This window comes from Macrosteles quadrilineatus, unplaced genomic scaffold (assembly GCF_028750875.1).
Source record: "Macrosteles quadrilineatus isolate MER2022 unplaced genomic scaffold, UCM_ALF_1.0 Scaffold_1__1_contigs__length_201487025, whole genome shotgun sequence".
Classification (NCBI taxonomy): Eukaryota; Metazoa; Arthropoda; class Insecta; order Hemiptera; family Cicadellidae; genus Macrosteles; species Macrosteles quadrilineatus.
This window is the reverse complement of record NW_026542594.1, coordinates 143,905,566-143,923,468: the sequence shown is the minus strand read 5'-3', so window position 1 is coordinate 143,923,468 and position 17,903 is coordinate 143,905,566. Positions and strand designations below refer to the sequence as shown.

The window sequence follows — 17,903 nt, the reverse complement described above, 5'->3', positions numbered from 1 at the left end:
CGTTTTCCCAGCACCGGATACCTGACGTGCCGGGGGTCACCCGTCACAATGTAGAGCCCGACCTCTACATCCATGCCGCACTCCCTGACCAAGGACCGAAGTGGCTGGTTTCTCACGACTCACTGAGAATACCCATCGGCAGTGCAGAGCACACATCAACCCCTGCAAACACAACAGGAGCACTCCCAAGGACTCCCAGTGAGAGCGTCGGTCACCCTTTTAGTCGCCTCTTACGACAAGCCCGGGAAGGCTGCGGTTCTATTCTAACCCCGAAACCGCAGGGGAGCCATAGCCTATGTGAAACTACATACAAATGCAAGGTTAAAAGAGGCTGCCAACCTCTTTAAAAAATAAAAAAACCATAAACCTTTTCTGAATGTTTAGCCATACACCACAATGTCTTTGGAAAACATTTGATCACACAACCCCAACATTGACTGTCTGACTTTTATTCAACTTGGCAGGAATCTTCATTAATGCTAACAGATGAGTTTGAGATACACAAAACCCTATTCCCCTCCTTTGCTCCTGCCCTTTCCCTTTAAGTCACCCACAAATTTTCTCTTGTTGAAATTTGCTCTCCACTTGTCAGCGTAGCATGGTAACACTTAGTTATTTTTTTATTGAATTAGTTTGGTTTTGATAGGACTTTTGAATTCAGTTAAAAGTGGTTTTAAATATATTTTAAAAAGTTTGCAAGAGGAGTATCTATTGTTTGCCCTGGAAACTGGGTAGCAGAATGATGATAAGACCTCTTTGGCACTAACCCTTACAACTCCAGTGATTATTCATTGATTTAATCATGCTTTAACCAACTTCATGATGGTTGGCCACTGGATCGTTAAAATTAGCACTAATAAGGTTTATATTACCTGGCTACTGTCTCCGATCCTCGGTATAGTTTTAAGAAACTACAGCTGTTTCATGCCTTACATTGGCACATCATCAGGTTTGGTGAACGCCAGCTTTTCTATAAAATATCCCTCGGAGATGAGTCGCGACTTATCCATCACCGGCGCCGCATCACGTTTCGCAGTAGTTTCTCAATTATTAGTGTTTAAACGTTTCGTGCGTGTTTTCGTGTGTGTAAATGTCTACATGTTTTTCGTAAAACCATAACGATCTCATCTCCGAGGGGTATTTTATAGAAAAGCTGGCGTTCACCAAACCTGATGATGTGCCAATGTAAGGCATGAAACAGCTGTAGTTTCTTAAAACTATACCGAGGATCGAAGACAGTAGCCAGGTAATATAAACCTTATTAGTGCATGCTTGTAGTATGGAAGAGACATTAATATTCATGGTAAGACATCGGTCTGAGTAAACTTGACACTTTTTAAGGGTCCTCAGAAGGCAAAATCTCATTGTTAGAACACCAAACACTTGAAGTATTGAATTTAAGTTACTGTACGTACATATGTATGGCCAGTGTATAAAAGTGGAATTTTACTTTGATACCACCAAATACCCATAGTGAAAGAGCAGTAAAATGATGATATTTGATCTGATAACCTACTGTACTTGCAGGGATTGTTTCCTCTATAGAGAACTTCTTTCCCTCATAGAAGCTGTGACGCCCAAGCAACCGACGTGACACTGCTCACCCAACTTTAGACTGCCAAATATTTTGTTTTGTATTTTTTTTACCAAAGTTCCCAGCTCATTTAATGTTTGACAAAGCAGAATGATGCTTAGTGTTGTGGATTAAGTTGTGATTAATTAGTAATACAAGATTTACTTATTTCAGCTTTATACAAGTCATATTAATTAAATATATCGCATATCGGTAGTATAGCCGACTATAGCATCATATTTTGCAAAATAATTTTATGTAAACTATATCGAAGTTTATGGTCTGAAAGAAATAACTCCCGATGTGTCACAAAGTGATATTTTATTTAGCATTCCAACTTGCTTGGTAACCAAAAACCGATGCAAGTGTGACTATTTTCTCATTGTAATATAGTTTGTAAATATTATTTAGGTGTTTTTATTTTTAATCATTCTGTCTGTTGTTGATTAGTTTTAAAATATTCAGTGATAATAGGGTTTGTATAAATTAGAAGAACAGGACCTCTGTTCCCTTAAATACCTTGTTTTATTGTTTGTGTGTATTCGATAATTTTTTAGTTGTTGTATGAGTTTTGTCCTTGTTAGGTAATATTTTTGTATTTAGATTAGAAGTTTACACTGCCTAATCTCAGGACTGTATCCCTTCTATGTTTAGGACCATAGGGTGTGACAGGTTCCTATGGTTCGGACATTGTTGGCACGTTAGTTGAAAGATAAAATAATATGCAAGAAAATACATGATATATGACAACATATACATGATAATATACATGTTGAAAGATATAAAATAAAATAATAAATTGGAAAAAAAACTAAAAATTACTAAAAATTGACTCCGCGATGTGCAGTCCTGGATTTCAGAATATAAAAAAAGAGCTCCAATTTCTGCCAAATGGCGGCATTTGGTCCTTCCACTGCATTACTGTACCCTAGGAGCACTACACGTTGTGTTTCAGTTAAGAGACAACTTTTTAACCAACCATTTTCATCTTCAAAGCTCATTGTTTTATACATTAATCCTATTTTGACAAAATAATAAACGGTGACCGTTAATACCTAAAAAAATTATCAGATTTATTTAAGCTTTAGGCCTAGTTTAATGTTTCTCACATAAAATTCCAGAGAGTCTATAGTTTAATCTTTTTAAATGTTTCTAATCAATTGTGTTTAGGATTTTGAAGACTTCTAAATTAATTTATGATCTGTAATGGTAACATAAAACAAAACTATTAAGCCATTAATACCCTATTGCTTGTGGATTTAGGTAAAAGTTACGAATTTTATATATCTTCTAGAATAACAATATAACACAGTTTACATTTAATACAAAAGAAATCAATTGTTTGGAATTTTTTGATGCAAATCCTTAAATATTTGCATGGACCAGGTATAATGATGGAAACCGTAATTCTGAAAAAATGTATAATGCCATATTTCTGGTACAGTATTGAATTAGTTAAGCAAAGAATGTAACCAGCAATACATGACACAAGATTAATGTGATGTGTGCGGGGTATTATTGATGACATAACATAATTTTAAGTTGATTGGAGTTGATGGTGTTTCAATTTACAGTAGCCTACATTTTATGATCATGACAAAGTATAATATTATTCAAATTAATGACTTTAACACTAGTAAAACTGGTTAATAGAAGCCAATGAAGAGCTGTATATTGATAACTCCTTATGTTTACGGGCCAATAGACATCAAACGACATCAGAACCTAACATTAAAATTATAAATAAGCAAATTCTGTCAAGTTTTATAGGCTAGCCAGTAATGATTTCTATTTACTCTGTTTCTATTGATGTAAAAGTGCTGTACACTAGTCTATTGGGTTGTAGCGACTTTTATTGGCCTTAGTTCTATTGATATCTATTGAAACAAGTTGATGTCTAGTTGAAAAATTGTCATTGAAGAAACTTTTTATAGGTATCTATTTTGACCAGTTTACCATTAAAAATTCTATTATTGTATTTTATTCGAATTTGAAGGATTCAAGTACTTAATTTCAGTTGTTTATAGTAAAATTGATTTAAAATTATGATAATTTTATTAAAAATATAACATTGTAGAATTGGTTCATTTTCAGTTGTATCTAGTGGAAATCCATATAATGTAAACTAATTTTTCATGTCCAGGAAATTATAACCACACTGATAATCAAAGATGCTCAGCAGTAGGTCAGCTGTTTGATCAATCATAAAGTAAGGAATCTAAATTTCCCTTTCCTTGTATGACATTAGTATACACGATTCTTACACCAAACTTATTGACATTGAAGATAATTTTCATACTATTTTCAGGTCGGAACACTCAAAGTTACAGTATTACCATTGGCTTACAATCAAAATTTTTTTTAGAGAATGAAATGGAGTTATTATGTCAAGCCATTTGCGTGAGTAGTCTGCTTTGTTCTTTATATTTAGGTATCTATACAATAGTTTTGCCTATTAATTAACCAAAATTGAAGCATTGCCTATGTGAAAGCCATTTTATTTTCCCCTATTTTGGTAAAGAAATGTGTGTAGGAATACCTTAAGTCATTGGTTCCAATTATGTAGACTGTTAAGTACTCCTGACTACAGATCTTTGTTACATTATTATGTCTTATAGTTAAAGTTTTGAACGAGAAAGTTAATTGAATTGAATTGATGCAATATATGGAGTTAAGTTGATTGACATATAGCTTAGGTAAATGTAACTATAACTGTTGTCAACTGACATAGTATCAATGTCTTATGTGTATTGTACAATGTACTCTTCCATGCCCCATAGTGACAAAACTGTGATATTTTGTTGATATAGGTTGTTTCAGGGGCTTGACTGTGAATATTGTTCTTGTTTAGTAAAGTTATCAATAGCTTTTTAACTAAATAGTTAATATCATAAAAAGTGTAAACCAACAACATCCCTTCCCCTCATTACATTTGTGGTTACCAAATTATAAAAGTTATTAAACTGTTTATTTGAGTTTAAGAGCTCTTTAAAAACTCCTTAAGTGCGAGGATTAAGAAAGAATTATCTACTTATTGAAATAGAAATGCATTTTAAGATTTGTATAGTATCTTGCAAAAATTGCCAAAGCTAATAAATACACTCCTGATAAATTAAATACCTTATTTATTATTTAAGCCCGATTTCACCAAACGTTTCATTGGAAAAAGAGGTGGATTACGCTAATGAAAAGTTGACTGATCAGATGTTTAGTGGTAGCTACATTAGTTTTATTCACTGGTACTCTACCTTCATAACAATGAGAGACTTACATTTATATTTAAATCATTACAGGGATGTCGTAAAATAACAGGAGTTTGTATTCAAATCACACACAAAGAAACTAATCGTCACCATCACATTAAATGCCATAATTATAAAGCTTGTTCTCTAACATTTCTGATAAAAATCATGCGAATAATCCATAATAGTCACACAAGAATTTGTATAGGTGACCACTATTAAAAAGAAAAGAGTAGACCTACAAAATGCAATACCAAAATAAGCCTATACTGTAAACCAATCAGCAAATCTAAAGTAAACAAAAACCAACAACAAATAAATGACAACTGATGTAATTTATTTACACTGGCTGATCAGTCGATTGGTTTTAATCATCCCCTAAGCAATGTAAGACTTCAATTCAATTGAATTTAAACAGGAAAAACTTGGAAACTTGGAAAACTTGGAAAAACTTGGCTTTAGAATTTTAAAATAGAAACCATTAGTAATCATTATACACAGTGAGAACTAAAACACTCACTGCTATTTAGGGTTGCTGGTTGGTGTCATTCCTTTGACGAACATATTACGTAAGAGTTAAAAAGTTATGTTATTATACGTGATCTATTGAGTATATTCACTGGTTAGTTGAAATACATCCTGGTTTCTAGATATTCTGGCATTAGAAAACAGGATTTATGTATTTTCAACTTAACAAAAAGGTTGGGTAAATGTTGTTGGGCAAGCTTAAAAACACACTTGTTCAAAAATTGGTAAATCATGAAGTTGCACTCTGTAATTTACTTATTATTTACCATAACTCAAATTTCTCTTATCGTCAGAGGATATTCATAAACTATAGGTACTCTTTTTGACAATCCCTACCATGTAAATTGTATTTTGTTTCTAAATAATGAAAGAAAATTTGTGTTAACATTTTTAACTAAGTAGTAACAATCTACTTAATAACTTAAAAATCACAAAAATAATAAAAATTTTGTTACTCTTAGAGTTACATAAAATGTTTTTGTTCAAAGATTTATCCTGGAATATTTAACAAATGTTATTATAGTTTCTTTGATCATTCATACAGTATTGTTAAAATTAAATATCTGCCAAAAGTATCTCAAAATCAAATACCAAATTTATAAAAGTTACTTAAACTTTGACAAATTAAATGTGCCAAAATGTATAAAAACTTATTTTTATACATCCTTTATCACAACTACTACTTATTTTAGATGTCATTGTTTTCTGTTATACCTCGGCTTCGGATAAGATAAATAAAAGTCAGGGTGCTTTCTAAGTCTCTGTCAATTCTCAAGCCTTATTATTATTACTCAGTTGGATATTGTGCATTAATAGTATTACAATTTATCCCCTAATCCATGTAAATGCCCTGTCAAACCATGGACCAATCAATTTTTTCATTTAATACTTAGTTAATTGTGAATAAAATGAAATATTCTTGAATATATTTTGATTGTGTTTTATTTGATTCCAAATCCCAATTTTAATGTATTGTTATTTTAAAGTTATATTGTAAATGAATGTTCACCTTTTGGTAAGCAGACTGTGACTATAGTTATGGACAAAGACATACAGTACATGTATGCAAAGACGCAAAACAATATATGTACAGAAAAATCAAAATCGGATTCAAACATAAGGGTGTAGGGATATTAAGTTATAAAAAACTTTGGAAATCCCCAACAGGTGATAAATTAATAGTTATATTTTATTTGTTACGTTCTCTCATTGTTACTTATTCCACGGGTTTTTATTTTTGAGCCATAATATTCTTCTTTAACAGACTTAATCACATGCAAAACGGTCTGGTAAATGAATGACAACCTGAAAAGGCAAAATAGTATAGTTTTAATATTGTTTCAAGAAAATAAAAATAAAATATAAAAAAACTACCCAAAAATAATACTGTCTCGGCTAACGTGCATGCTACTTAAGGAAATTTCAAGTTGCTTTATTTAGTGTTTATCACAAAAGAGGCTTCATAATTTGATAATTGAATTTGAGCTTCAGAAGTGGACTGGTTAATGGCTAAGAGTGGAAAAGCGATAATAAACACATTTAGGAATAAATTTGAGGTTCTCGATGTAGAGGAAAATGAATCATCCATTGTTGAGAATGATATAGATTGTGAAGAGAGTGATTTAAATCTAGGTGCAAGTGTAAAAGTAGTATGTAAATCTGACTTGAATGTAAAATGTAGGTCAAAAAAAAGAAATAAGGTGACAAATATTGAAGCTAAGGCCGTTCCACAGGGCTCGTCCGTAGGTGCTCGGTTAGATAACAACAAAAAGAGTCAATGTAATGAACCTTTGTATGATGATGTTTTAGTTTTAGGTGACTCTATGATCCGCCATGTTAGCTTAGACTTAGAGAAAAGAGGTGCGTTTGTAGAATGTTGCCCTGGAGCACGAATTAATCATTTGAAGAATGTTTTGTTAAAATACGTTACTCACAATCTTAGAATCATCCACATCCATGTGGGTACGAACAACCTACGGATGGGTTATAGGGGAGGTCCAGGATACAACGGAGGTCAGGGGAAGCGGGAGGCACTCCACGACATGGCCGACCTGCTGTCTATGGCTAAAAAAAACTTTCCTCACTCAAAAATTTATGTTAACAGCATAGTCATCAGATCAGATATCAGTTACAAAGCTTTGTTTGATTTTAACTACCAACTTGACTTAATGTGCAATAATTTTGGGGTCATGTTTGTGGAGGCCAACTGCTGGGTGGCAAGAAAGCATCTTGCTCGAGATGGAAGACATCTCAACAGATGGGGAGTTTCACGGCTGGCGTCATTGTTTAGCACAGTGATTCCGGCGGCACTGCGTATGACGAGATGTCTAGACGTGAAAACTCCAAGTGAAGTTGTTTCCTCCGACGTGGAATTGGGTCCGGTCCCGGTTGATCTCTCTCCACAGGGAGCTGTCCCGGGCCCGGAGCCTTGCCAGGCGGCGGGAAACGAGGAATTCAAAGCCTGTGTTTTGCCCATTTAAACATCCGTTCCTTGAACACAGGTTTTGACGAATTGTGTGCACTGACAACTGATCTCGACTTTGATTTACTTGGGGTTTCTGAGACTTGGCTCAGCCCCAGCACACCCTCCGACAACTATGAGATACCTGGGTACATCCTTCTGAGGGCAGACCGAGCTCTTGGTACTGGAGGTGGTGTAGCACTCTACATCAAGAACGGTTTGGCTTTCGAGCAAGTTCACTTGCAAGGCATTGATCCAGGCATAGAATTTATCTCTGTAGTGGTCAAAGCTAGGGGTGCAAAAGTAATCGTGGCAATCGTGTACAGACCACCGCATGTTAGCTATACCGGCCTCGGCTCTTTGTTTCAGGCAATGCTTGTAGACAGTGCAGTAAGAGTAGACTCAGTCATATGTTTGGGTGATTTGAATATCGACTTATTATCATACTCTTGCCCTCAAACTAAGTACCTCCGTCACATGTTTAAATTATACAACTGCATTCAACATATTACCAAGCCGACACGAGTTACAGAAAAATCAGCCACATTAATTGACCATATTATTACCAATAAAGCAACTCAGTTTGAGATGATTGGGGTGATTGATGCTGCAAGTATATTGGATAGCAGACAAAAACAAATCACTGATCATAAACTTGTATACTGCAATATTACGTATAAAAGGAAGAAAAGAGTAGCTAAGTTTGTCACATACAGAGACTTCTCTAAATTCAATATATCTGACACAATTGAGGAAATTAAGAGAGTTGAGTGGGAAAAAGTTTCTGAAATGACTGGTGTTAATGATATGAACTTTTTCATAACATCAAATGTAAGGAGAATTTATGATATTCAAGCACCCCTTGTTACAAAGAGAATGACTAGGAAAAAAGCAGCATGGAGAAATGAGAAAGTAATAGAACTAACGCGTTTAAAAAATAAGTTAAAGAAAAAGTATTTGAGTACAAGAAATGACTATGATTGGACGGAGTATAAAAAAATTAGAAATCAATTGAATTGTGCTATATGGCATGCTAAAAAGAAATTTTACATAGATAAATTGTCTGACTGTAAAGACTCCAAAGAGTTCTGGAAATGCCTTAAACAAAATTATATTTCGAGTAAAGAGAGCAATAATACGATTCTTAAAGATTTTAATGTCAGTGATATGAACGAATATTTTGTAAAAATGGGATCATTTTATGATGTGGACAAAGATATAATGAATACGTACAGAAAGACGACTCATAATGACAATAAAAATATATTTAAATTTAAAGCTGTGTCAGAATATGAAGTAAAATCCGCTATGAATGAGATAACTTCCAGAGCTGTGGGAATTGATAAAATAAGTATTTTAATGATAAAATCCATTAGTCCGTTTGCTATTGGGGCCATAACACATTTAATAAATACATCTTTAGCTACAGGAATTTTCCCTAGAACCTGGAAACAAAGTATCGTCCACCCATTGCCTAAGAAGGAGAATCCTTCTAATTTGAATGAACTTAGGCCAATTTCAGTCCTGCCAGCTCTATCGAAAGTACTCGAAAAGATAACTGTTCGACAAATTACGGATTTCATTGATGAAGAAGATTTATTGCCTAAATTTCAATCTGGGTTTAGAAAAAATCATAGCACAAACACTGCATTGATAAACCTGTTTGCAGACTTGTTTGCGGCGAGAGACAGCGGCCGGTGTAGCTCTTTGATCATGCTTGATTACTCGCAGGCCTTTGACTCCATCAGCCATGGTTTGCTACTCAGCAAATTGAGACATTTTGGATTTGGGGATGTGGCAATTGGCTGGCTAAGGTCGTATTTGGGAAACAGATCCCAGGTAACCAGGATGGGTGTAGACACCTCGCCTCCCCTTAAAAAGCTTAGGGGAGTCCCGCAGGGGAGTTGTCTGGGACCCATCTTGTTTACACTCTACACAGCCGACCTTACCACGTGTGTACGTCACTGTAATGTGCATGCATATGCAGATGACTGCCAGTTGCATTTTTCCTACCCAATCGGCTCATTCAACAGCGCCTTTGAGAATGCAAACATGGATCTTGAGAGAATAAGTGAGTGGTCAAGGAAGCACGGCCTTAAGTTGAATGTTGAAAAATGCACAGTGATCCACATTGGATCACCACCCATCGTAATCCAAAAAATCTGCGACGGTGAAGTGCATATTCAACTTGACAATGAAAAGCTTAGGGTTTGTGACACTGTCAGGACTTTGGGCGTGGTTCTTGACAGTGGTCTTACCTTCTCCAACCACATCACTTACGTTTCTCAAATTGTTTTGGGAAGGCTGCGAGGACTGTACAGATTCCGTTCGATTCTTCCAGAGACTGCAAAACTGAAGTTAGTTCAGTCTCTGGTGTTGTCAGTGATGTACTACTGCATTCCTGCATACGGAAACAGTATTTCCCGGGAGGATATGAACCGACTTAATAGGCTGCAAAACACCGCAGTTCGTTTTGTCTACGGACTTCATAAGCGGGAACACATATCCTCTTTCCGCGATTCTGCTGGTCTGTTGCCAGCCGATGCTGTATGCAGAGTGCAAACTTGTTGTCTCATCCATCGGGTATTATCTCACAGAGAACCAAAATACCTGGTGGAGAGACTTGTGACACGTGGAGCAATTGCTCGACGGGGCACTAGGCAGGACACCCTCCTCCACTTTCCAAAAGTTAATTTGGAAATAGGTAGGAGGGGGTTCTCCTATTTTGGCCCAACCCTTTACAATGACCTCCCCTATCAGATCAAAAGCCTTTCGGCCTTGGCTTTCAAAAAACAGGTTAAAATACATTGTAAAGCAGGCATGTAATTTTTTGTTGATTTTTTATTTTTGTACATAATTTGTTTAGATATTTGACTTTTAAATGTTTAGTTTTAGTGACGTGAGTTATTCTGTAAACCAATATTGTATTGAGAAGCGCTCAAGAATAAAGGCATTTTGATTTGATTTGATTTGATTTGATTTGATTTGATTTGATTTATATTATTGCTTTTCCACTCTTTGAGCATTCTCAATGATGTTTTAAAGTGAGTATTGGGTTGGTAAGAGAGGAGGTGAAAGGTGGAAGATCTCAAAATAACCTTCAGGACCAAATATTATAGCAGCCCCTCTCTAATCAGGACCAGATACTTATAAAATAATATTTTAGATTTTATAGCAACAATTATCGATAGATTTTTTTATTAATAAAAAAAACAACGATGATGAATTGGCCCTGGATTAACCCCAACCGGGATCAGTTCACTATGATACTGAAGGTTTCGTACCTGTTGAATGGCTTCGCCACACAAGCATGGTCACAAGGCATTTCATATAGATCCCCAACATCAAAATCTAAAAAAGATGGATTAAAATAAAGTACGGTAAACATACATAATAAAGCCGTGTTCACAAGGAACCATTAGGCAGGCGGGTTACATGGCTGGTTACCTGCATCTAGTGTATTTCAAGTTAACTGAGGCAACCTGCACGCCAACTGGTTTCTTGTGAACACGGCTTTAGTGTGTGGAAACAATCAGAGTACATTGTCAGTCTGCACAAATGATCAATAACTAAAAGGAATATCAATATAATATACTAACGGTAATCTACGAGGCATGTTTTTTAAAAAGTAAGTACCGTTTTAAAATTTAAAAAACCAGTATACTTATTGTAATAATTATATTTTGATTTGGAAGCCAGTATCTTAATCTACCATTAATATTAAGGCATTTATCATATTTTTCCACGAGCTTTTGCATTCTTTTCTCAAATAATTCTGCCGCCTGATTGGATAACCAGTGTGTCAATGCCGCTTTGACCTCATTATTGTTGTCTAGGCGCTGACCACCAAGATGTTGCTTTAAATATAAGAAAAGGTGGTAGTCAGTGGGCGCTAGATCTGGGCTATATGGAGGGTGGTCAAGCTGTTCCCAGCGTAATGATTCGATTAGTTTTTGCGTTTGATTAGCCACATGTGGATGGGCATTGTCATGCAGCAAAATGACCCCACTGGACAAAATTCCACGCCGCTTGTTTTGGATTGCCCGGCGCAATTTTTCCAAGGTCTCACAGTATGATATTGTGTTAATTGTGTCACCACGAGGCAAAAAATACCAGTAACACCCCCTTTCTGTCCCATAAGACAGTACACATCAATTTTCGGGCTGACATTGTTTGCTTGAACTTCAGTTTCTATGGCGAATGTGTATGCTACGATTCCATGTTTTTTTTTTTTTTTACTCTGGCGTAACATAAGACACCCATGTTTCATTGCCTGTAACAATTTGACTTAACAAATCATCTCCTTTCTCCTCGTAGTGCTCAAGAAAAGTCAATGCACTGTTTAGACGCTTGGTTTTGTGCACCTCAGTCAATATTTCCGGGACCCAGAATTTTCTGTACATAATTTTTCAGTCACAATATCATAAAGGACACTTCCCCAAACTAAAGGAAACTCATCAGATAATGATGAGATTGTAAACCATCTGTTCTCTCTCACTTTTTCATCGACTTAACGTACCAATTCATCAGTTGTAATGACAGATGGCCCGCCCAGTGCGTTGCTTATCAGTCATTATGAATGTTGGTGCAGCAGTCTTTAAATAACCACCTACATTAAACTGGCATAGATAGATAGTTGATATAAAATATATTCCTAGATATTTTGCTACATAACACAAAAAATATGTAAAGTCTTAAAAATATGCTTACACGAGAACTCTGGTGGTACAATGTGGAAGTCTACCCCCAGTGTAGAAACACGAGTGGACTTTGCCTCAGCAAAAGTTACGATCCTGATGTTAACTTCTTTCAATAAGTCATTAAATTCTTGGTGAAGTTTGTTCAATACATCTGAGTCTAAAAGCACAGTAATAATATGCTATTAATAATGGTATGCAATTGTTGACTTACAAGAGAGATTTAGCATAGACTAGCTGTACCCGCGGGCTTTGCCCCGTTTAACTTCTTAATTTTCAAGATGAGCTCGTTCGCATGGCTCAATCGCGTCCTGGTTGAAGTTCGTTCGCTACGCTCACTCACCTTTAGGTTGGAGCTCGTTCGCTGCGCTCACTTGCCTTCAGGTTAGCTCGTTCGCTACGCTAATTCGCCTCCAGGTTGAAGTTCGTTCGCTACGCTCACTCACCTTTTGGTTGCTAAAATTTAAAAAAAATAATAGTGCTGCACCCTGTTGGTAATCTTTGTAAATTTAATGCTATTGAACATCATAGAACAGAACCAGCTTGTTTAACAGCTGTTAAGATTCATTAATTCCTTTTAAATATGAAAAATCATAAGGTTAACATGGGAAACTCCAGAGCCACTGGGGCGGAGCCCGAAAGCCCGATCAGAATAAAAACCACTTAGTTTTCCTATTTAATGCCCAAAGAATCAGTGTATTGAATTTCAGCCTCCTAGGTAAATGGGAAGTGGGAGAATTAGTGATGAGTGAGTGAGTGAGTCAGTCAGTAAGTGAGGGCTTTGCCTTTTATATATTTAGATAAAACATACTCCCTTAGTAGATTTATCATCCTTATGGAACAGCTGAAGACAATTTTATTGTTAGTTCTGTAGTTATGTAGAGGTCGTGTTTTTTTTACAATTTGTTTCCTGCTATTACAGTTATTTAAAACAAAACCTTGTTTAACCAAATAATACGATCTAATCATAAACAATAACTTGTCCCCTAGTTTTATAACCAAACAGTAAAGGACAAATAAAGAAATTAACCCTAAAATAATATAAACAAAATTTCATCAACACTAGCGCCCAGTATCACCGTACGTGAACTAGACACGAAAAATTTGATTCAAAATTTACAATGGGATGAGAAGTCTTCTTGTGTTGGTTTGTCTATGGATTTAGTTACTTAAACTACTTTTATTTGAAACTAGCTTTATATTACAAGAATCTTTAAAAAAGACTAACTATGGCACCGTACCTCTGAAATTCATTATTCGTGTCATCTAATTAAATGATATATTATTTATTCTGTTTTCTGCTAAAAACCCCTTTTTTCCCTTGGTTTTTGCCGTCCAGTAGAAAACCGTACCCAAAACTTTTTGTGTTAATAAATCAAATCAAAAGATGCAGCACTTTAAGAACAGTGGAGTTATAACTTTCCCATGAAGTTAATGAATTATTACTGGCAGCCATATAAAAGTAAAAGGCAAACCACAAAGGAATACTTATAATGTTCCATTGTGCAGAAAGCATCAGAGGATACTATGATGTTAACATACTCTGTCTAAGCTCTTCCACCTCTGTAGAAGGCCACAGCAGGTAGTTGAGGATGTCATTCATCTTTGCCAGAGGACACCCTAGGTGAGGTGTGCTGAGGAAAACTATGGCTTTGGTGTTGAGTGCAACGTTCCGAAGACTCTCATCAGAACTCTGCGCAGCTGTAAGTCAAACCAACAACAATATTGGATTCAAACACAACAACTTCAATTCAGTAGCCTCCTTCTCCATAGGCCACCTCAGGGCTGGAGGCCTGACCGGATAAAATTTGGCTGAATAACAAGATTTGCTCTTTAACCCATTTCCAATACAGTAGCTAAATTATGTACTGTTAAGTATTTTATTATGAGGTAAGTCCAAAAATTTATCATGAATATGGCCAATAAAAAAAATATAAGATGTCTAAAGTGGCCAGATAAAATAATTTTAACAGCAATAACCAGTGTTTAAAGCATTGTTTAATGAAAGGCACAGAAAGAGAGGGAAGTATCACATTCTCTCTTTTCCCCTATGCACTTTGGACTCATTTATAGATAAAATATGTAAAAATGGTTTATTTAAGTATTCAAAATGTATATAGATAAATTTTATACTTGTAACTATTTTTACCACAGCCTGTTCATGGATGTACCTTTATCAAAGCAATTATCATATTTTTAATGGAAAATAAGTGCTCAATTATAGTTGTGAAATTTGTAGTTACTTACCCTATGATCCATATCCTGACACACATACACATACATACCTTTTACATCACGAGGAAACTAAACCAAGCTCAGGAAAATAAAGCTTTTGATTGGACCCTGCGAGGTAAAAGGAAAAGAGAAACGCCAAGGGAAAGTTGGAAGCAAATTAAAAAAAAAAAAGGCTAGACGGATAGGAAGGAGTTAGGGAGAAGATAGTAGAGTTGCTGTTGACAGGGACCAGAAGAAGATGCTTCTTGGACCTACGCACTCCACTGGGTAAGACTCTATGAGAGGAAAAGTCCAATGCTTACAATGTGATGTGTAATGCTCTTATTTTAGCAACAAGCTAGTTTGTAATTATTACCTTGAGTGAGGATCTTCTTGACCAGGAGGCCACCCATGGAGTGAGCCACCCACACAGTGGGTCTCTGTCCCACACTGCAGCTCTCCAGTTCAGACGACACTACAGTGGCTCGTTCTTGTAGTGTTCTTGCCCTGTCATAACAGTTTTTACTTTAATAACCACTACAGCTGACAATTACTGTCTGTTAATATTTGTTTGTCTCGTATTATTTAGATATTCTGACCGTATACATTTTTTTCCAACTCAAATCCTTATAAAATTACTGTCATATACATAGTACGTTCTAACTTTACTTCTTCATGTTTTGTTAAAGTTAATGCTACATGCAGACGACACAACATATAATGTTCAAAAATAAAAATATGAGGGTTATACGTATATTTCAGCTAGGTTCAAATCTTAAACTAACATCGTATTCCTTACTTCTTTCACTACTGTTCTGACTGGTTCTGGTTCTCATCTCTATGGAACAACGAGTCTTGTCATGGTATTGTAAAATGTTGTGAAAGAAAATTGATGCTCCCACCAAGTATAAATCAGGTTCTGTGATTAAATTTCTTTGGTCCGCCTAGTTGTTAATCGCTATTTAAGTCGATGTACATGAATGGCATAAAGTATTTTGATGTAGAAAATACGAGCAAGGGGTGGAGGGAGTTTGGAGTTGGTCTCAAATATTTGCAGGATGTTTTCCATGGTGTGGGCCGGCTTAATTGTTTATCAGGCCGGAGTTAGGGGAATCGTGGTTTGACTGAATGAGAGAGATTATCAAACTAATATTGTATGTCTCCATAAATTCTTATGGAGGACGATCAGCCCTGGAAGTATGAAACACGCCGATCTGCAAGCGAAGTTTTTCCTCAAATTCAACCACTATAGCAATGGAAACTGATAAACCGGGTCCGCGCTTGAAGTCCGGTTGTGCAATATGTGCTTGCAATCGCGCACTCCTTAAGCTACTCATCCACATTTCCTACGTCAAGCCATTTTTCTCCATACTCATCTGTCAACTGACAATAGTACCGGTACCTATAATTACCTGGTATTGATTCTCATTCCAGAAACCTAAGTGCAGAAAGCAATTTATACTTAATAGGAGAATCAAATTTCTTTCACTAATAATTTCACAATTTTCTTTTTTTATTACAATGACCAATGTAATAATCTTTTCTTAGAGATGGGAATCAGCTGGAATAGTAGTGAATGAAGTAAAGGAACACTATGTTGGTCTGAAGTTTGAATTAGCCGGTTTGGTTGTGACTGGAGCTCAATGAAGATCTAATTTACGGACATGATTGAATAACAATCTTAAAACATTCTGTAACAATCTTAGAAAATTATTTTGTATAAATAATAAATGCTTAATAGATTAAGGATTTTTGTTGATACCTTATTTTTTCAGAGCATGTTGGGAACCATTCTGAGATTCTACTTTCATAATCAACACCCAGCAGACGAATAGATGAGCAATCCTTGGAGAGCCAATCTTTGGGCCAACACAAGCTGTAAGAGGTCTCAGTAGCACACCGACGTAGGTGAGGATCCCTCCTGAATGTGTTGGAACTTTTTACATTCAAGCTTTTGACATCATTTAACCACCTAATTTACATGCGTATACAGCATGTTTAGCCCAGTAGCATGTGACGAAATCTTAAAAATATAATGAAAGGGAATAAGTAAGATGGTAGAACTTATCTGTTATTTCTATAATCCTTTGCAAATATTGCTTTTCTTATAGTTTACAATAAAGTAAATGAAAAAAAACAGCAATGAGGGTGCACAGTGGCGTAAATACATTGAGCGCCCCCACCCCTCCCTGCAGTACATGTGGATGGTGCCCGCCCCAACCACAAAACAACTTATGTTTTACTCATTTTTCTCAGCAAAAGCCGATCATGATCGCGCTAAAATCCATAAACTCTCGCAGATGTCTTTTTTTATCGCCTCCCTCTGTCATGGAAACATTTGTCATCCCAGCCAAATCTCGTATATCATCTGCGGTCTAGAACACATCATCATCGCCTCTCGCAGTCACGGAAACAACATTGTCTTTTCCTTGATTGTGGCATAATCTTGAATATCTTCTTCATTTTGAAGACATCATCATTGTCTCCTAAGATCACGGAAACATGTAATATTTTCCCCCCCAATTGCGGCAAAATCATGAATATCTTCTTATGGAGCAAACCACCGGCATATGCTCAGTCTGCCCGTTTATAAAAGCGGGCCTGTATCAAGTAGGCCTAATAAAAATGTTTTGTAAAATTGTTGGTTTTTATTTGATAATCTCATATTCGATATTGATCGAACATTCAATTTATATTTTTGTTATAATTCATTTGGAAGTTATGTAAACCAATAATTTAGGTACGGTATTTATCTAATTCACTGAGAAGACTACCTAAAATTCAATCTTTTGAAAATTAATTATAGACTCTTGATTAACATAGCTAGAGCATATTATACAGTCTAAATCCAAACTCAATCCATACCCACTAAGAGTAAGAAGGTGGTCACAATATTCTGACTTGCAGTTGACGGGGAAGTCACTGACGACAAACTCAAAGTCACTTCCCGTCTGGTCCCAGTCTGCTGCGGCCAGCTCACTCAGAGCGGTCAGGTACTCCACTGTGTCACTGTCACTGCTGCGTTGCCCACTGTCCGTGGTGCTGGTGATATCATCTTTCTGCAGCCCTTTGTACAAGTAGGATGAAGAATCAAATTATTATCAATTATCAATCATTGAGATGGGGACGCCACCTAGGTGCGTATTTTAACCCAAATATGAGTGAAGGATGAGTGTAGAATGGTGTGT

At 35.9% G+C, this 17,903-nt stretch overlaps 2 protein-coding genes across 5 annotated transcripts in view; one reads left to right on the top strand and one right to left on the bottom strand.

Moving 5' to 3' along the window:
• Nucleotides 1-6,271, top strand: part of LOC128986175 (protein SERAC1) — a 38,786-nt gene extending 32,515 nt beyond the window's left edge. For all 3 annotated transcript variants that reach the window (XM_054406366.1, XM_054406383.1, XM_054406375.1), the window contains one exon: nt 1,528-6,271. In XM_054406366.1, coding sequence (XP_054262341.1) covers nt 1,528-1,594 — 67 coding nt within the window. In that variant the 3' untranslated portion in view covers nt 1,595-6,271. The remainder of the gene's footprint in view (nt 1-1,527) is intronic.
• The window catches only part of LOC128986160 (protein SERAC1), a 24,006-nt gene continuing 12,361 nt past the window's right edge, over nt 6,259-17,903 (bottom strand). For both annotated transcript variants that reach the window (XM_054406344.1, XM_054406352.1), the window contains 7 exons: nt 17,581-17,782; nt 16,478-16,636; nt 15,092-15,222; nt 14,044-14,202; nt 12,515-12,661; nt 11,089-11,155; nt 6,259-6,648 (listed from right to left, as the gene is read on the bottom strand). In XM_054406344.1, coding sequence (XP_054262319.1) covers nt 6,540-6,648; nt 11,089-11,155; nt 12,515-12,661; nt 14,044-14,202; nt 15,092-15,222; nt 16,478-16,636; nt 17,581-17,782 — 974 coding nt within the window. In that variant the 3' untranslated portion in view covers nt 6,259-6,539. The remainder of the gene's footprint in view (nt 6,649-11,088; nt 11,156-12,514; nt 12,662-14,043; nt 14,203-15,091; nt 15,223-16,477; nt 16,637-17,580; nt 17,783-17,903) is intronic.